Here is a 20983-nt window from a genome sequence, read left to right as displayed (position 1 = left end):
ACACCTCACAAACACACTGGTCATTTAGCAGGCCCATGGTGATGGGAGACCAGGTCTGCATACACCTCACACACACTGGTCATTTAGCAGGCCCATGGTGATGGGAGACCAGGTCTGCATACACCTCACACACACTGGTCATTTAGTAGGCCCATGGTGATGGGAGACCAGGTCTGCATACACCTCACACACACTGGTCATTTAGCAGGCCCATGGTGATGGGAGACCAGGTCTGCATACACCTCACACACACACTGGTCATTTAGCAGGCCCATGGTGATGGGAGACCAGGTCTGCATACACCTCACACACACTGGTCATTTAGCAGGCCCATGGTGATGGGAGACCAGGTCTGCATACACCTCACAAACACACTGGTCATTTAGCAGGCCCATGGTGATGGGAGACCAGGTCTGCATACACCTCACAAACACACTGGTCATTTAGCAGGCCCATGGTGATGGGAGACCAGGTCTGCATACACCTCACAAACACACTGGTCATTTAGTAGGCCCATGGTGATGGGAGACCAGGTCTGCATACACCTCACAAACACACTGGTCATTTAGTAGGCCCATGGTGATGGGAGACCAGGTCTGCATACACCTCACACACACTGGTCATTTAGCAGGCCCATGGTGATGGGAGACCAGGTCTGCATACACCTCACACACACACTGGTCATTTAGGCCCTGTCACAGTTGTTGCCTGCTCGAAATGACTTGAGACAGTGCTCTTTCAACCCTTTTCATATCAAGGCCCATTATTTATTCAGCATTTGAGCCAAGGACCGCCATTTATTGAGATTTAGCCAAAACGTAGAATGCTTTATCGTTGTCCACAATTCCGCGCTGCATTGATGTGGTACCTTCAAAAATAGCAACTCTTCCACATTCTCTGATTGTGTAGACTTCTTGTAAATTAAAGTAATGCAGATGTTTAAGAATAATTTAACTATTGAGAGTGTAAAATGAAACTGGTCCATTTGGTTTCATTTTACACTTATCTATAAATTAAATCTATTTAATTCTTAATCTAATTGTGAAAGTCTCCATTTATCTGGGGACCACCTGGAACCCCCTCAAGGACTACTGAGATAATCACAATTATTTTTGCATAGTCGTCATTTTTCATTTGTCTATATATAAATTTAGCGGTTGAAACTAAGATGTTCATACATTTTCAAACATAAAGAAATAAAGCAAAGAAATGGCAGATCTATTATATTAAAAGCTCTGTCACGACACTTTGGGAGCTTGTGGATCGGCCGTTTCTGCTATTCTTTTTTTTACACCTTGAAGTATAAAATGAAAAGAAATATGGCCTGTTTTGGCTATAGTACATATTGACTTTGATTAGATGTACCACTTACTGTCAGTCATTCAAGTTATTTCTCGTATCTGATAATCATCATACCTGGAAGTTATGCGGGAACGCCTACTGAGTGGCAAAAAACGACTTTCTGGCCTCGACAGCCCATACATCAAAACAGAAAAGTCCTATCTGATTGCATTAAACAACATTAAAATCACTCGATTTGCACTTTCACGTTATGGATGCGCATACCCTCCATTAACCCATTTTGACCTGGGAAAGATTCTACAAATGTCTTCTAAATCCTGACAGTTTTCTGAAAAACCCTATGTTTCTATGTCAGTCGTTCTCAAACATTTTCATGTCAGGACCCCCAAGATTATATGTAATTGGCCGCCGAGCCCCATCTGAAAAGATATTGTTCCAGGGACCCCCCAGAAGCAAAGATTTGAGTTAAAGACTTGATTTGCGATTTGCGACACATTTTCACAATTTTTCAAAAATAGCAGACCCCGTGCTATGAGCTTGTAGATCTGCTATTTTTCAATAGCTAAAGTATAACATAATGCTTAAAACACAAAGGAGTTCCCGCCCCAAAATGGGTTAACAAATGTGTTAATTATGGCATCTTATCTTAGTAGTCACTGCTGATTAACTGGTGGTGCCGGTATCTTATCTAATGTTGTACATCTCTCCTCCTCAGTCGTTTGGCTCCGGCCGGCAAGTGGTGGTGGAGCGCCATGGCGGCAGAGAGCAGGGCCCGAGGAAGGAGTGGCATACTGGAGCAGGCTCCCAGGGCGGAGGGGGCTTTACTGACAATCGCCGGATGGGAGACACCCGGGGCAACATGGGAGACAACCGGGGTGGCATGATGGCTTCACACTCAAGGTACCGGCCCTGATTAACTACCCATTTAGACCTGAGGCCGATTTAAAAAAAATGGCTTCTAAATGTTTTTCTATGTCTGTTGCGCTCAACCTTTTTCATGTCAAGGACCCCCAGAACATTTGCAGGAAAATGGCTGATCTAGAGTTCCTGGCTCGTTGTGAGCTTGTAGATGATCTGTTTTGGGCAAAAGTGAAGGGGACAACGTATAGACCCCTGGTGGTCCCCGGGCAATGACGTATACATGGTTTAAGCCGTTAAGACCTATATATTTATTGGCACAATAAATTGTGAAAATAGTCGCAACGACAAGCTTGAGTAAGATTGGATGTTTTTGAAAAATCCAATTTTATTTTTTCCCCCCCTTTTATTTGGGCAATGATTAACACTAGGATGTCTGAAAAAAATCACACCCGTGTGAACTGAGTGGTGTAAGGTTTTATATAGCATGATCAGCTGTGGTCTGACGTAATGTCTGACGTAATGAAATAAGGTAAGGTATTATGTAGCCTGATCAGCTCTGATCTGACGTAATGAAATCACACCTGGATGTGATTTCACAACTGGCTTTTTTTGTGCAGAGAAAATGACCACGGTTGCTACGGTCATCCAGTTCACCCGGGTGTGATTTAATTACGTCAGAAATTATTTTGAACATAGCAACCATGGTCATTTTTTTATGCACACAAAAGCCAGTTGTAGGAGTGGTTTACACCACTCAAAAATGTACTACTACTATGACGGCTAACGGTCAGGATGACCGTGTTTTTCGTGCTATTTGATTGGCCATTCTCTCCCCCACTCCTAATGATCTTCACACCTCTCTCTGCACCCGTTGACGGCTTGCCATTGTCTTCTAAATGTTACATTCCAACTATAATTCAAGGCAGCAGTTTCAACTCGACAGGACAACTCAAGTTATTTTTTATGTTTTATTTCAGTTTACCAAACTATAATTATAGTGACGGTGTGAGCGCTATATTGAATACCCTTGCGCAGCAAACACTGTCCGACTTTGTATTGAGCCAATAAAATAGGCTACCACACGTTATTGTATAACAGCCAGAGCCAGGCACATTGCTCAGAGTCAGACGAAATACGACATTAGTTATATATTGTCATTTTTATATAGAGGGGGAAACATGTAATTAATATATATTTGATTGATTGTGCCAAAAAAAGGAAAGAGCTGTGCGTGCGTGCGTGCGTGCAAGTCAGAAAAGTTTACAGACAAAGGAGTTGGGAGTTTGGGAGCGGCTAGCCATCTATATAATGCTGCGCACATATTAGCCTATATATATTTTAAAAATACCCAGCATAATTTTTGGGAAGGCTAAGCCTGGCCTAGCCTTACATACCCGCCGCCTATGATCGATGTCATTTATATATATTTGATTTATTGTGCCAGCAGAGAGTTCCGTAGCAGCAGCACGGTTTATATATACACCATAGGATAGATAGATCAAGTCATGTGACGCATCACCGCCACAAATAGTGCTACAGCGTTATCTAAAATGCACTTCCGCATACCTCACCGTCAGTTACTTGGATATTTTCTCCCTCCACGAGAGAGGGAGAGAGAAAAAAAGAGAGCCGTGATGCGTGGAAATCAGTTCCACTGGTCGCGTGCAGAAAAGTTTACAGACAAAGAAGGACGGACAGAACTGTTCTTCTGACTGACAAAACATTTAGAAGTTCGGGACGTCTATCGGGTTGGACTGATTTCAAACACTATCATTTTTATTTGGCATCGCGCTGATTCGCGCATCGGCGAGCATTCTCGCTCCAAGGAAAGGAAATGTCGGTCAGGTCAAACAGACCATGCTATAAACTTTATTATTCCAGGATAATTGATTCATTTTTATCATCGCCACCTTACATAATTATGCTATAAAGATGGCGTGTATAGTCAACATGTATTTATATCTATTGAGCTATGCGTTTGGTTGAAACAATACGCCAGTCAGTCAACACACCATATTTCACCATATTTTTTTTTTCCGTTTCGAGAAATAAAGTCAGACATCGTTATTTCTGCAAACCGCATATAACAAATATAACATCTAAAACAACAAACTTACATTCGTAATGTAAGTTTGCCTACATGTGGAAGTAGTTGGAATGCAAATGACACATTAGCTTGAACAATGCCCGTCTCCAGCCGGGAGGGAGGTGTGAACAGCACTGCTTGCGGGGGAGAAAGGGTGAGGAGTCTATAGAGCGGTCCCACGGACCGAAAAAGAGCAGACATTTAGTAGAATTATGTCTAAAATCATATTTCCAAAACGTTTCAGATGGAGAAAAAAAACAGATGGTTTGAATCTAACATTTAGAAAAAGTCATGCAAGGGGAACTTTCTCAGGACTTCATGGGCAAAGAAAATCCACTTCAAAATGTCAATCGGTCAGCCAGACCGCTCCGACGCGCTAGTGTTAAATGCTCAAAATCCAATAAAATGTAAACTCTTTTCCTCTTTCAGAAATGCTCAGTCACCTCTATAGCTTGTATGACCAAATGTGCTGACCTCATCACATTTGTGATGACAGCTATGGCTGTTTTCCTCCCAAGGAGTGTGTGCAAAACCAATAGTCCAGCTGCTTAGCTCCAATATATAAAGGAATCGTTCAGTTTGTGATAAAAGCATGAAATCTGGTACACATATAGCCAAGGGCATCCCAAACATAATTGGATGTGGAGGCATCCTAAATTTTCAACATGGCACCCATGGCAGCCATTTTTCAAAATGCCACCATTGACATCCTATTATAAGGCAATATTTTCAAAATTTCCTTATGCTTTAAGTAGCATGTGACATATCAAACTAGGGGGTTTTCATGATGCTGAATCTATTCCAAGCATTAGTTTTGCATAAAAACACTCATTGGGCTAAATTTGGCGATAGCAACTTGCCCAACTGTGCTGATGTCAGCACATTTGGGCAAGTTGCTATGGCCAAATTTAGCCCAATTTGGCCAATTAGCCCAAACTAATGCTTGGAATGGATTTAGCATCATGAAAACCCCCTAGTTTGATATGTCACATGCTACTTAAAGCATAAGGAAATTTAGAAAATATTGCCTTATAATAGGATGTCAATGGTGGCATTTTGAAAAATGGCTGCCATGGGTGCCATGTTGAAAATTCAGGATGCCTCCACATCCAATTATGTTTGGGATGCCCTTGGCTATATGTGTACCAGATTTCATGCTTTTATCACAAACTGAACGATTCCTTTATATTGTGGCGAACGGCAAGGAAATTAATCTCCAACAACTTCTCTCATATATAAACGGTTTATTTAAGCTTTCTCCACCGCTTCACATACAAGGTAAATCTCTTACTTTGAAAGTATTTGTAATACAAAACAACAGTTCTCACTCGTGTGCGTCTTTTCTACCGGCACACTTCCTCATTCAACAACAACAACCGGCCGCAAAGCATGCCGGGAACTCTTAAAGGGGCAGAGGCCCAATAACCACACAACAGTACAGTCCCGTCGCCACAATATATTGGAGCTAAGCAGCCATTTAGAATTTGACCTCTCCCGGGCCTCAGAGGTCAAATCAGACTTGACTCCACATCTGAAAATACACCTCATGGTATCATCTAACTATGGTAAAAGTTTCATGCTTTTTTGAAAAAGTGCACAATTTTTTGGTAATCCGCTGTACTACAATGCTTGGACTGGATTCAGAATTATGAAAACCCCCTAGTTTCATGTCACATGCTACTTAAAGAATGATAATTTGGACTTTTTTGCCTTTTGTATAGGATGTTAATGGTATGGTCACATATTATGCTAATAACTCAAATTTCCCACGGGAGTTGAATTTCAAACTTGTTGTACATGTTATTAGACACCTTTTAGAAACACATTGGTGAAGAAATTTCTTGGTAACGATTTAGTTCCCAGATTTTCATAGGTTTCTCTTACTATTGTAATTTTCTTATTTCTTCAGCCATTCTTCGTCGGGCATGAACCGCATCGTCCAGATCACCAACTCCATGTCCGGGGGAGGCAACGTGGGAGGATTCAAGCCCTTTAAAGGAGCGCAGAGACGATTCTAACCCGCTATTCCACCCGCCATTCAATACAGCTTCAGTAGTTTTCAGATGGCACCACCAACCTCGCAAACTTTCTTACGTTTTTTCTAGTTTTAACCATTTTACATGGCAGATTGCTTCTTGCCATGAAGATGCTATTGTAAAATGATATTCTTTTTTTTTTATACAGTAGTGTTTACCTCAATGTAGGGTTTTCCAGTTGTGCTGTTTGACCAACAACCCTGTGCACACGCATTTTATGTAAACATAGGACAATATTGTACAGCGTTGGATATTTGTAACACATTTTCATGTGTTTTCGTGTGAAGTTCTTCTGTAATTGAACATCTAGTTGCGTAGTGTAAAAACTTATTTCAAGTCATTTCTTCTGAAGATAAAATGTCACTACAGTTTCCTGATTTGTTTGATTCCTTTTTAACGTGCATTTTCATCACCTCCTTGATGGACAGAATGATAGTCGGATGGTGTGGAAGACTTCTGCTGGGTAGTAAACTGTTTAACCATCCAAACCCTAGTGTCCTTATTCCGGGGGTTAACATTTAGCGAAACTAGGCCTAAAAAGGCCACAATGCATTGCGGTATCGGCCTTTACATTGGCTAACTTTGACAAGGTATTTGGTGTGGAGGGAAAAGGAGGAGTGGACTTGGTATAGAGCCCTGACTGAGGCACCCTGGTCAACTGGTTAATGACTAAACATATTTTATATTTGGACAAGTTGGATGAAATTGCCATAATTCCAGGCTTTTCAGTGGGCTTGATATTCTTCAAAATGTGATATCTCAATTGTCGTGTTTTGCTCATCAGTCAAATATATATTTTGTTTTTTCACACAAACTGTAGGAAAATGTTTCACTGCTAGGATTTGGTAAAGTGTTAGTTGGTGGCAGTTTTTCAAAGAATGTAAATTTTTTAACCACATAAGAGCACAAAAAAAGAATCACCCACCCTTCTTTATGCCTGCAAACCTGTGATGAGAGCAGATACTGATGGCAGCCTTTTGAAAATGTCCACATTTGTCCCGTTCAGCAACTATGGTTACTGATGGTCTTAGTCAAGAATCAAAAGACTTTGATGATCTGCAACACGCTTTCTTGTGTCTATTTAACCCATTTAGACCTACCATCGATTCTACAAATGTCTTCTAAATCCTGACGGTTCTGTGAAAAACCTGTTTCTATGTCAGTTGTGTTCAAAAAGTTTCATGTCAAGGACCCCCAAAAATATATGTATTTGTAAGCAAAGATTTGAGTTAAAAACGTTCACTCTGAAAGAATATATATTCAAAGATTTGTGCCTCATTTTCATGATTTTTCAAAAAATAGCAGATCTACAACCTCATAGCGTGCCACCGAGTGGCGCGCTATGAGCTTGTAGATCTGCTATTTTTAAATTGCTCAATTATAACAATGTTTAAAACAGTGTTTCCCGCCCAAAATTGGTTAAACTAGACCTGTGCCCGTCGCCCACCGGCCACTAGTTGGTATAGTATGCAATACCCATTACCCATTGTCACCCCTTTTAACCGTACTGTGTCCTTCAAGGTTTTACTTTATTGTTACATCTTCTGTACAGGGTACATAAGAGTAAAACGTATTTTGGTTTGGCTTCCTTTTGTGCCCATATAATGGAGATCTCTATCCGTCTGTCTGCCGGTGTCTGAAGAGTGCAAAGTTCTGCAAACTGACTGAAAAAGTGGACTGGCTAAGTAATCAAATGGCCGGTGTGGGGTTGGCATCGCAATCAGAGGCTGGGAATCCTGTGTGTGTGTGTGGGGGGGGGGGGGGGGACTTGGGCTCAATAGGTGCACTGGCCAGAGCCTTATGTGGCGGTTCTGGACAACCGTGTATCCGACCGACTCAAGGATGAGTTAGGTGGATTACAGACGTACGTAGTACAGAGACGTGATGCATTTATTGTAAGATTTGAAATTTGCATTATTATATAAATACATTTATACCTGTGGTCCCCCTGCTTTTCTAACACGGGAAAATGTAATAGAAATGGAAATATACCCAAATGTATATAGAATAAAATGCAACCACATTCATCTTTAACGCCCCCTAGCCACATGGTCTCAGCTAAAAGAAAATGTTTCGGGGCCTTGGGTAGTCTAGTAAGAAGTGCTAGTTAAAAATGGTGCATTTATATAGCGCCTTTATCCACGATGCTTTACATAGATTGTGCATTACATTCACCCATTCACACGCACATTCATACACCGATGGTGGCGGAAACCATGCAAGGCACCAACTAGCACATCGGGGCAATTAGGGGTTCAGTGTCTTGACAGTAACTCTGGGGGAGCCCGGGTTCGAACTGGCAACCATACGGTTACCATCCAGCCACTCTACCCCTGAGTCACCGCCACTTAAGGCCCATCTTATATCAGTTTGTCAACCTTACCAAACTATTGACTAATGTACAAATACTGTTCTAAGTGCAAGAACATTTTCTTGCTTCTTGTTTCTCAAAATTGCATAACGGATCAAACATTCTGGGATGTCATACATGCCATGCACCATATGCATGTTTCAAACATGCATGCATATGGTATGCATGTTTCAAACATGCATGCATATAGTATGCATGTTTCAAACAAAGTGGTAATTTGTTTATTTTATTTTCAAAACATCTTTCATAGTAGTACAGTACAGCTCAACTTATGTCGATCATTGTCAGAATTTGTGGTATCTGGTATCATATATTTTGTAAGTGCAAATAATTCTAGATGGAAGTCAGTGTCTCAAGTAAGTCCAGTTAAGTTATGAGGAAACTTATTTATAACGGTTGTGTCAGAGACTGGTTGGTTGCCACGGCCATACAAAATGAGTGGACAATTCAATTACCAGAAACGCAGATAGCCCTGAATAACAGGTCTGTAACCTGAGTGTTCAAATGGAACCAAACAGACCTCTACCGTAGGGGTCTGTTTGGTTCCATTTGAACACTCAGCCTACGGGTCCATTTGGTTCCATTTGAACACTCAAGAGTTACAGGGGTCTTTGCAAATAAAACATTTAAGAGCCACAAGTACTAGTTGGACTCCTAGTCCTAATGTGCCATAGTGTCATTAATATATAATTGCCATGCATATTCTGAAGAAAACCTGGAGATTGACGTACAGTAATTGGGTCTTATGATCAAAATAAGAACTTCATAATGGTGTGTAAAACAGAAAATCAAAACATTTGCCACGGACACACATCTGTCCGTGTATGGACATGTTGGTGACCCCTGGGTTTGACGAATGCAAAGTTCATACTCAGTACTCACATTCTCCATTAGAAACTGACCCAAGATATGTAATATATAGTAGTATGCCAAAGTTTGTGCTATTGCCATTGAGAATGCATTGGGCATTTAAGTTAAATAACTACAAAACATTTCAAAGTTAAAAGTTCCAGCATGTGTCTCCACAGTAAGCTGAATTATAAAAAGTGTGAATGGAGTTTCTAGGTGAAAGTGATTTTTTTGACATGCCAAAACCTGCCATTGACCCCCATTCTCAATTTCTCAAATCTGAAAGCACTATATTTCTAAAACTATGAAACATTTCAAAGATTCATTTTCAGGCAAACATGTCCACCGTAAGATGAACCTAAATAGGTTTGAATGGGGTTTCTAGGTGTAAGTATGTAGGACTAGTAGCATGCCCAAGTTTGTACTATTGCCATTGAGAATGCATTGGGCATTTAAGTTAAATAACTCAGAAGCTACAAAACATTTCAAAGTAAAAAGTTCCAGCATGTGTCTCCACAGTAAGCTGAATTATAAATGGAGTTTCTAGGTGAAAGTGATTTTTTGACGTGCCAAAACCTGCCATTGACCCCCATTCTGAATTTCTCAAATTTTAAGGCACTACAGGCCTATATTTATATAAGATTCATTTTCAGGCAAACATGTCCACCGTAAGATGAACCTAACCTTTCCTGTTTGGGTTTATGTATTGTATGTAAGATCAATCAATCAATAGGGTTTTTGATATAGAATTAGATATATTATAATAATCTATATTATGCCTTTATACCACAAACAAATGACAGCGAAACAAATACAGATTTTAGTCTTTTATTATCCAGGTACTTCTAATCAGGTTCAATATCCCTCGTCTATAAGGCATTTTGTTATATATATATATATAATGTGTATATATCACCATATACATTTTGTGACTGTACTGTGAAAGGCTACATACATTATTTGGTCATTTATGTAAATAGATGGACATTTAAAACCAACACAAGAGATTTTACCCTTCCATATGCACAACTTTAGACGGGTTCCTTTTCCGTTTGTATTTTTACATAAAGTGAAATATCAACATAAAGGGTCATACAATGATTGGGGGAAAAAATGCATACAGTGTGGAGTAGCTACTTTTGATTAGTATGCCTTATGTTGCATTCAGCACTATACACGTATCACAAACGGAAAACAAACAAAACAGGATTTGATAAGCAATCAAGAAAACGTCATAGTCTAGTTGCCAGCCCATAGAGCCCCATTGTGAACCCGGACATGTTGAGTACACCAACGTTTTATGTTAGAAATGTTGAGTATGGATCCCCAGCATGTAGAAACTTCCGGATGCTAACTAAGCAATTTTCATAATTGGCATAATCTGTGACCATACCATTAACAACCTATAAAATATTCAAAATGTCATCATGCTTTATGTAGCATGTGACGTGTCAAACTAGGGGGTTTTCATGATGCTGAATCCATTCCAAGCATTAGTTTTGCAAAAAAAAACACTCATTGGGCTAAAAACGGCCATGCCCACTTGCCCAATTGTGCTGACATCATCACATTTGTGATGACGGCAATGGCCGTTTTTAGCCCAATGAGTGATTTTTTGCTCAACATATGCAAGTTAGCATCCGGCAGTTTCCACATGCTGGGGACCCATACTAAACATTTATAACATAAAATGTTGGTGTACTCAACATGTCCGGGTTCACATTCTGGCTACTAGACTATCAGGCGGTTTATCAGTCTGTAATGTATCTCATGTTTACCAACAATTAACTCCCCCCCGTTATGCCTGAATATTGGCATATGCCACGTGACATTTTGTTCATGAAACGCTATGCAATTAAAGACAATGGCATTTCAATGGAAGAATAGCTACCTGTATTAGGGCTGCACCAATACCATTTTTATCTGTCTTTTTGGCTGAGCAAGCAGAGTACCATTCAAAAATAATTTCCTTTATTGCCGTCTTGTCCAATCTGTGCATTTTCCTTGGAAAACGTTTGGCGAAAAACATCTTATGTCGTATAATTGTAAAGACTCGAACTTTTAGTAAAGTCATTACAAATAACATTACAGCACCATGAGACAACTGCTAGTACTCATCTTACCATTATGGGCCTTTTGACCTGGATATTGGTGCATCTTACCATTATGGGCCTTTTGACCTGGATATTGGTACCATTATGGGCCTTTTGACCTGGATATTGGTGCACCACTAACTTGCATGTCGTTGCTGTGGGGCGGAAACCTCGCATCTCCTATATTTAATCATTTCTGCTCATAAATGTAATGCCCTCATTTTAAATCATTTTATAATTTGTTGTTGTAAATGCAGTGAAAATATCCAATCTACAAGCTGCACATTGTTCGCTTATGACGTGCCCAAAATAGGGACCCCATGTTGAAAGTCCATGTTGTTTTGTTAATGCATTGTAACCAATGAAAGGTATTAAGAGCTTGTTGACTACATCATAACTATATGGATCCATCTAAACCCAGGTGGTTCTTTATGCCACTTCCTTGGTTTCCACCCAACAGCGACAAGGTCCTCAAACCGCAGCAAGTACTATTGACAGGGTAGTTCTTTTAAACAGACGCACTCCTCATATTTAAGCCAAAACAGATTAACAGCCCTTTAATTCATTTGCAGGCTATGATTTTATTCAGCTGGCTTGAGATAAGCAACAGCTAGCAAGTCCAGCTATTTCATTTGGCCATTACTTCATTTTTACAAGGTACCCATAAAGAAACAATAGCACTCTTCTTGCACAATGTCAGTTCTGTATAAAATGAGGTATGTTTCTCTTCTCTTAGTAGTGCATATCAATGTAACAGTGCAAAACCAATTACAATGACTAAATGTTCATAGATCACCTTGTCAAAAATACTAAAGTTTTTACATTTACCCCACAATCACTTTTACAAGGCAAACAAGGAATCACTTGAGACATTGAACACACACAAAATCCTTCCGATCAAATAAGCTCAGGAACATGGGTCAAAAAAAAAGAAAGAAAAAAAACTAACACAAACAACAAAACTACCAACATACTGGGAATAAATGTAACTATTTCAATGGCAAGCTAAATGTACAAGTAGTGTGTACTAATGATGTGTGAGTTGTATGGCTCTCCTCTCACTCAGAAAACCCTACACGCTGTTTGAAATCAATAAACATTTTTTAAAATCTTCCCTTGTAATGATTAATCAACATTTGGCTCACGTTGGCTCGAGATTCTTAATTTAGTTTGATGTGAGAGGATCTATGAAGACAAAATGATGCTACAGGTATAGGGTATAGGGTACAGAGTCAGAATCTCGTCTAGTCCTTCCTTGGCATTTCAAATCATGTCAGACAATTAGATCTGTGTAATAATAATCCATGCCATGTCTTCAGTTTGTCGTTTTAACCACTTAAACCCTACCTACTATATATTGACCGTGTGGTCCCTCCGGAGTCTGTACTTGGGTCCCCCCCATTTTCCCTCTATAAACTAAGTGGTTCCAAACCCTTTTTGCTCAACACCAAAACATATTTATTATTATTATTTATATTTTTGGTAGATTGGCCAATTTACTTTTTTTTGTGCCAAAAAAAAAGAGGCATTTATGGCAAATTTAAACCAATTTTCTTCACCGCAGATAGCCGCTCTACGTGGTGGTGCAACACATTGTGGAGCTCCGCTCTACGTGGTGGTGCAACACATTGTGGAGCTCCGCTCTACGTGGTGGTGCAACACATTGTGGAGCTCCGCTCTACGTGGTGGTGCAACACATTGTGGAGCTCCGCTCTACGTGGTGTTGCAACACATTGTGGAGCTCCGCTCTACGTGGTGGTGCAACACATTGTGGAGCTCCGCTCTACGTGGTGGTGCAACACATTGTGGAGCTCCGCTCTACGTGGTGGTGCAACACATTGTGGCGCTCCGCTCTACGTGGTGGTGCAACACATTGTGGCGCTTGTAGACTGGCTATTTTCGTCAAATGTTTTGCCTCTTTTCACCGAATTATGGCACGCCCGGAATCGGGACGGTAGGTTTCATGTGGTTAAAGACGGCTTGCAAGGAGAGATGTTAAGGAATCTGGAAAAAGACACTACTAACTGAACCATGTCACCTTCATCAGTATCTTCTCCATGACTCAAGTATGTATGTAGTAAGTATCCCCAAATAGTGTAAAGGACAAAGCAAAGCACATACATTGTACACTACAAAAAACCCTGTCTGCTATAGATTTTTGGGGTAGTCACACAGTACAGCAGTTGAATTCAACTGTTGTAAGTTAATAGTGCTGAATTCTACGACGAGGGTCTTCCTGTACATGGCATAGTGTTAAGTCTTTGAAAAAGAGTCAAAGATATCCCCTCGGATACCCAAAAACATCCACACATTTCAAACTTGTAACACTGACCTATTACCTCTATTGTATGAATATGGCTACACCGCACACATCCCCACACTGACTGAAGCAGTGGATACATTACAAGCCCACAGGGTACTGTCAGTATACAAATCATACAATAAAATAAAAAAAAGACATGGATATGTCCCTTCAAAGAAGGCCTGAGAGTATTTCTGATGTCGGATGTTAAAAAAAGTGGATTGTCTCGTGGTTCCTTTCGGCCGAAGACATTCTTGCAAATAAATGTCCTACTGTTTTCGATCATATCGCGTCTGTCGGGGTGGAATCCTCATATGTCCAAGACCGTTACTTCCCAGGATTCAAAGCAGCACATGGACAACAGGACAAGCTTGTGCCACATTTCGAGCTTATGGATCTGCTACTTTTGATGCTTTTGTGTGACGCTGTCGTTCATCAAATAGGGCACTAATGAAAAACAACACAGAACATTAACCCATTTAGGATTGAGGCCTAAATCCTGACAGTTTTCTGAAAAACCCTGTTTCTATGTCAGGGGTGCTCAACCTTTTTCATGTGAAGGAAGCCCAGAATTATCTGTAATTGGCCACAGACCCCCATCTGAAAATATTATGTTGTTCCGGGGACCCCACCCAGAAGCAAACATTTTAAAAAACATTTGCTGTGAAAGAATATATATTCAACGATTTGCGCCACGTTTTCACAATTTTTCAAAAACATCTACAAGCTCATAGTATATGAGCTTGTAGATGTGATATTTTTCAATAGCTAAAGTATACCATAATGCTTAAAACACCAAAAGGGGTTCCTGTCCTGAATGGGTTAAGAGGTTTCTGCTAGACAGCAACGATATACAAAGTACTGTATAGACTTGTTAGACGGGTAAAAACAGATGGGCAGAATTTACCGAAGCCTTCAAGGCAATAACAAAGTGTGTCCATAGGTAGCCTTCTGTCTGAAATCAACTTCTCTGCAGTTAAAATGTCCAGTAGGTAGCCTATAGTGTCCCACGACACCCGATTAAAATCGTCCAGGCGTTGTGTCGAGCACTGGAAACAGGTGGGAGGGAGCTTGTAGATCGGCTATTTTAGGTTGCCCCCTGCAAGTACAAAACGGGCCTGAACGGACAAAAATGTTAGTGGCACCTGTCAGTGAGGGTGGGGGTATTTGGGGAAAAGTGGGACGGAGGCACTACGTCCTCCCGGTGGGGGCTCCTCAGTGGCAGGAGACGAGTCGGTTACAGGATACAACATCAGAGGTACAACGCAGACATGCGTGGGGAGGTTTGATTGGCATAGCGAATACATTTGGGAGAAGAAAAACAAAAAGGAGGGAAAATAATTGGCGAATGGCGACTCTTTAAATTGTCCCTGGTCAGCAGTATTCTGCAGGCCATGTCACGATGACTCGTCATCAGTCAGGAAGAGACACATTCTTCATGAACCTCATTAGCCACACACACGTCCCTGTCTGGCTGTTAGTGATTGTCCTGAAAGTAGTGGATGTTAAAGGAATATGAGTGACTACGGTAGTGACATGAAAACGTTAAATGTTCTGTACTCAACTGTACGTACATAGCTTGGCCAAACTTAAGTTACATTTCAAGGATCCCCATAACTCCGAGTGTGTTTAAAATGTGTATACACTCTCAGAGTTACAGACCTGTAAAAGGGTTCCATTTGGACCCCGTCAAGGAACCCTGAGGGTCCCTGCCTCTGGACCCCCCCTCTTTGAGAACCACTGAGCTTGAGCAACACAAAATGCAAATATTTGGCTATTTCCAAATATTAAACTGAAGTGCTATAATTGTCGATGCTGTACAAAAACTAGACTTGTGTTTTAAGATGTGATCAAATCATACACACATAGCATTGTGGATATACAGCTTTACATCTTAAAAAATAAAAAATAAACACTTTTCACATTCAAAACAGAGCACAAGTCAACACCACCATGCTCTGGTAAGGCAAATATGAACTGAGCAAATAATAATGTAGAATTATTATTATGTGTGTAGTGTATAGCACTGTACGCATCTGGCATCCATAACCCTTCACAACTCCACAGGGATCAGGGTATAGTGAGTGTTTAAACAGGGGCACAAACATTATTACATTAATTCCCAGCAGGCAATTTTATGAAAAGAAATTTAAAAAAAAGAAGAAAAGAAAAAGGAAATCCCTTTCAATTGACACAAAAATAAAACCTTTTTTTTTTTACCAGTCTCTCTTTCACACGTGTACAACAGAACTAAAAAGGACTGAACTTGGCATCAATAAAAGAGGTGAGAGTATTTTCCGCACGCGACTTTTTCCAAATTCCAAAAGGGCTTGGAAAAAACGAGCCACGCCTCTAACCAACTGCTAACTGTACAGATTAATGATTCTCTCACTCTCCTCAAAACAAAAAAAAAGCAGCTCTATCTATCTATATATGTTCAGTACATATTAATACAAAAAATAGCTTATAAACTGCCGTAATGAAAAAAATGAAATGACAATGGTTTCTCCTTGAAAAAATATGGTGAGAGGGTGACAATTGTGTTTCTTTGTGATTTTTTTTTGTTTTTGTTTTTTGCTATAAAAGATATCACCCCCCACCCCCCCGGATAAACTTGACCCTTCCCCCCTGTGTCACAAATATAGTGCACTGTGCGACTTGTAACAAAGTTTGGCCTACTCTACGAAAGATAAGTGTAGTTTGTCGTAGTAGCGTCCCGTATTCCTCTGATGTCCAGGATGTCCACTGAGGATTGAGGATGGCAGGCACCAGTGGTCTAGGAAGGCCAAGTCCTCTGTTAGTCTCTGTCGCTCTGTCTCTCTCTCTGCTATCTTCTCTTCCAATAACGCAGAGCAGTGGGCTTGGTTTTCTGGACCCACTGAAAAAACTCCAAGTAAATTTTTTCCCCATAGAGATTTACAAACATATTTATATCAATTATTTTAACCCATTTAGACCTGAGGACGATTCTAAAAGAAATGTCTTCTAAATCCTAAAAGTTTTCTGAAAAACCTATGTTTCTAGATGTCAATGGTGCTCAACCTTTTTCAATTCAAGGACCGCCAGGATTATCTATAATTGGCCGCCGACCCCCCCCCCCCCCCATCTGAAAAGATGTCCCCCCCCCCCCCCCCCCCCCAGAAGCAAAGATTTGAGTTAAAAAACATTTGCTCTGAAAGAATATATGTTAAAAGATTTGCACCACATTTTCACGATTAAAAAAAAAAATAGCAGATCTTACAAGCTCGTAGTGCGGCACTCGGTGCCACGCTATGAGCTTGTAGATCTGCTATTTTTCAATAGCTAAACACCAAAAAGGGGTTCCCGTCCTGAATGGGTTAAGCCTAGAGTCATGACCATAACACCTTTGATTCTGTGAAAACAATTTAAATGAAAAGCGCTAAACAAAAGGTTATTTCTTTTAAATGTAGTACATCATATAATATTATTTATCTCCACAAAATCAACGGTTTTATGGTCATAATTCATTCACCAGGATCATGGATGCCTTGATTCTAGGCTTAGAATAATTGATTTGTGTAAATCTCTATGGGAAAAAAATTATTGGAGTTTATTGGGTCCAGAAAACCAAGCCCACTGCTACGCTCTAGAGCACCGTAGTCTGACATCACTGCCGCTAGAGGGCGCTATACCCCTGGGTCATATTTTATTATTTTCATGAGAGATACAGTGTGACACTTATGATGCATAAGTACTGACTGTAATGGACACTTTTTTTCTTTATTTTTACCTTTGCTCTGTATTATTGTATTATTATTATATTGTCCTTGAGCAAGACTCTGAACCCCTAATTGCTCCCGATGTGCAGGTTGGTGCCTTGCATGGTTTCCTCCGCCATCGGTGTTGTTTGAACGGGTGATTGTGATGCACAATCTATGCAAAGCGCTTTGGATAAAAGCGGCTATATAAATAAATGCACTCTCACAGAGTTATTTTTTGTATTGGATTTTTTCCCCCATTATAGGCAAATCTTAAAGGACCACTTCACCACTTTTCAACATCTCTTCATATAATTGGTCCTCACTAATGTTCATGATAAAACACCACCATTTTTTCCTACTCAGTCTGTGTCTCATAGGAGGGCTTTGGGCAGTTCGGACACCCGTCCACCAGTGACATCATCATTAGGCAGATTTCTTTTTAAACAAGATTTGTTTTAAAATATATTTAGATTTTTATTATCATGAGAATGATGGCTTCAACTTTTGCATTGAAACTTTTCAGGAAAAGAAAGCCTGCTGTTTCTATTAGCTTGGATTCACCACCGATGATGTCACTGGTGGACGGGTTTCTGAACTGCCCACAGCCCTCCTATGAGACACAGACTGAGTAGGAAAAAATGGTGGTATTTTATCATGAACATTAGTTAGGACCAATTATAGGAAGATAAGTTGAAAAGTGGTCCTTTAAGAACGGTGTTCCAAAAAGAAACAATTCACCGCAGCGATTGCGATTTGCAATGCAATGAAAAAAACAACAACTTCATGACCCAGGGGCAAGTGGGAGTGACGCAGCGTCCTTTGAGAGCCTACACGGGTTGTGCAAGGACACGCTCTGATTGGCCAGCGCACTTGTGCAAGGAGGACGCATATCTGTGATTGGCCAGTAGCCACTTTGAAGTGGCAGTCGGTGCAAACGCTCTCTCGCCAGAACATGGTTTACTATTCTCCGATAGATTATTGTTTTCAGCTGTTCTAAACATGCAAGCATGACCCGCTTGAATTACTTCAGTCTAAATTAGTGTTTTGAGCTTGCGGATCGGCTATTTTTGCTACGCCAGTAATTTGCAATGTGGCCCTCTGGAGTGAGTGTGGAACTATAGCGGCCCTCTGGAGTGAGTGTGGAACTATAGCGGCCCTCTGGAGTGAGTGTGGAACTATAGCGGCCCTCTGGAGTGAGTGTGGAACTATAGTGGCCCTCTGGAGTGAGTGTGGAACTATAGTGGCCCTCTGGAGTGAGTGTGGAACTATAGTGGCCCTCTGGAGTGAGTGTGGAACTATAGTGGGCTAGCCCTCTCCATGGTCAAAGTTGCCCTCCCCTGGTCTAGTCCATAGAGTTCTAGGTCTAGTTATTGTAGGGGGCGAGAGGCACTTCCGCCGCGTTGGCCATAGGAGGCGAGGCCCGGTTAAAAGCACAACCCGTGTAGGATTTACAATGTCTCGGGAGTGACGTCAGGACTTGGGTTACTCTCTAGGGCTGTTCACACCAAGCACTGTACGTGGAACTAGAACGGTAATCCTTCACCATTGGTCTCGCTGTAGTTGTGGTGTGGACGCTGTAGTTGTGGTGTGGACGCTGTCGTTGTGGTGTGGACGCTGGCACCCACTGGAGTTAGAAGAACCACGTTTTTTTTTTAAAAACTGTATTTTTTATAGCCATCGTTATAGTGCTTTGGTTTGAAGGGCCCTCATCGCCCGATTTATACTTGGGTTGCACGCTGAAAATAAAACAATCTACAAAGCTCACGACACATCGCATCGCGAGCTTGTAGAGTGTCAATTTTCCAGGTTATGAATAATATAAATCGGACTGGTCTAAACTCATTGTCAAGTGGAGGGCCTTGTGTGTCGAACCTGTGTAGAAACGAACAATGTCCCCCCTTTCTCACAGATAAGCAAAATGCACAAAAGACACGCATTAACGTGCACGCAGACACACACACACACACGCGCACACACACACGTACACACGCACACACACCCATACCCATACCCGGCTGTATGTTACAAAATGACACATTTGTCTTTATCCTTTGATTCTTTCTTGGCTTTGCGCTCCCCAGAGGAGGCGTGTTGCTTCCCCGGGCTGGCCGTGGCGGCCCCTGCTGCACCTGCACCTCCAGTCCCCCCCGCACCTCCTCCTGCCGCTGCTCCCGCCGCCGCCATTTCTCCTCGGTCGGCCTCGTCCACCCCTACAGCCTCCTGCTGACACTGGTGCGCGCACGCACACGCACACGCACACACACAGAGGAGGAACAGAACAGGACAGGTCAGCGACCCAACACGAGCAAGCTAATGAAAACCAATGGAATACAACCACCCTAATAAGGACTACTGACCATTGCGTTTCTGTACCGAGTGGACCTCTGACATAGACATACTGTACTTATAAACAGAGCCATGGTGAGGGGTTTGTGATACTACTTTAAATAGTTTTGCAGGGGATAAAATACTGCTAATTGTCCCGAAAGTGACTGTTTTCTTTAATGTTTTGACACTTGCTGTGTAGCAGTGTAGACGATTTCTCATGACAATAAAGCTCCTTTGAGTTGAATTGACTTTGACTTGAATTGGCATCCTGTCCACACAGATAGCATTTTCGGAGCTGCCCAGCGCAGTTTTTCACGCACCGCATATCTGGAACAAAGTCCCAGAAAACTGCCAGGTCTGCTGCCACTCTTATTTCTTTTAAAAAACACAACTAAAGACCTTTCCATTTGCCACTACCTTTGATTGAGTCTCTCTCTCTCTCTCTCTCTCTGTTTGCTTTCATGTCATGCTTGAATACACATTATTGTTTCACTCTCTCAGCCGAGCGTGGCATCATTAATAATGTTACAATGCAAACCCAGCTGACTTCTTTCATCCTTCTTCTTTTGATCTCTGTTCCGTTGTTATGGTGGCAGGACTGATAAACTGGACGTTTGAGCCATTCTTTTGGAGAAAATAAATCATTGTATTGTGTTCAGAGTCAGACTTGCCGATGCCAACTAAAGGTTTAACCCAGTTTGACTCCCTTGAGAGACCGGTGGTTCTCAAACATGTTCATGTCCAGGAAGGAGGACCCCCACATTGATACGTACTGTATCTGCGGTTGTGAGTTTGAGGCTTTGCTGAGGAGGACCCTTTTGGAAACCCCAGTTTCAAATATCATTATTTCGTCGTGGTGTCACGGCCTAAAAAAAGGTTGGGACCTGCTCAGTCTAACGGGCGGGCAGAGTGAGCGCAGCTAGAGTGCTGTCTGTTAAATAATGCAGATTCAACACACAGCAGGGTTGGAGAGTGCCGCAGTGAACGATGCACTGTTGTGGACAAACCCGGTAGTTTGATTTGAGTCGATCTG

At 41.3% G+C, this 20983-nt stretch overlaps 2 protein-coding genes across 2 annotated transcripts in view; one reads left to right on the top strand and one right to left on the bottom strand.

The window, feature by feature from the left end:
• sltm (SAFB-like, transcription modulator) overlaps nucleotides 1-6773 on the top strand; it is a 28714-nt gene extending 21941 nt beyond the window's left edge. Inside the window, exons 19-20 of the mRNA XM_079497102.1 lie at nucleotides 2018-2202; nucleotides 6159-6773. Coding sequence (XP_079353228.1) covers nucleotides 2018-2202; nucleotides 6159-6267 — 294 coding nt within the window. The 3' untranslated portion in view covers nucleotides 6268-6773. The remainder of the gene's footprint in view (nucleotides 1-2017; nucleotides 2203-6158) is intronic.
• A 10697-nt stretch (nucleotides 6774-17470) lies between these two features.
• LOC306920809 (ubiquitin carboxyl-terminal hydrolase MINDY-2-like) overlaps nucleotides 17471-20983 on the bottom strand; it is a 44864-nt gene continuing 41351 nt past the window's right edge. The window contains exon 9 of the mRNA XM_079497721.1: nucleotides 17471-19851. Within this exon, the coding sequence (XP_079353847.1) occupies nucleotides 19645-19851 (207 nt within the window). The 3' untranslated portion in view covers nucleotides 17471-19644. The remainder of the gene's footprint in view (nucleotides 19852-20983) is intronic.

The sequence above is a fragment of the Electrona antarctica genome (genome assembly GCF_951216825.1).
Source record: "Electrona antarctica genome assembly, chromosome: 3".
In the NCBI taxonomy this organism is placed as follows: Eukaryota; Metazoa; Chordata; class Actinopteri; order Myctophiformes; family Myctophidae; genus Electrona; species Electrona antarctica.
The sequence above is the reverse complement of the archived record's forward strand: the minus strand, read 5'-3'. Positions and strand labels throughout refer to the sequence as shown.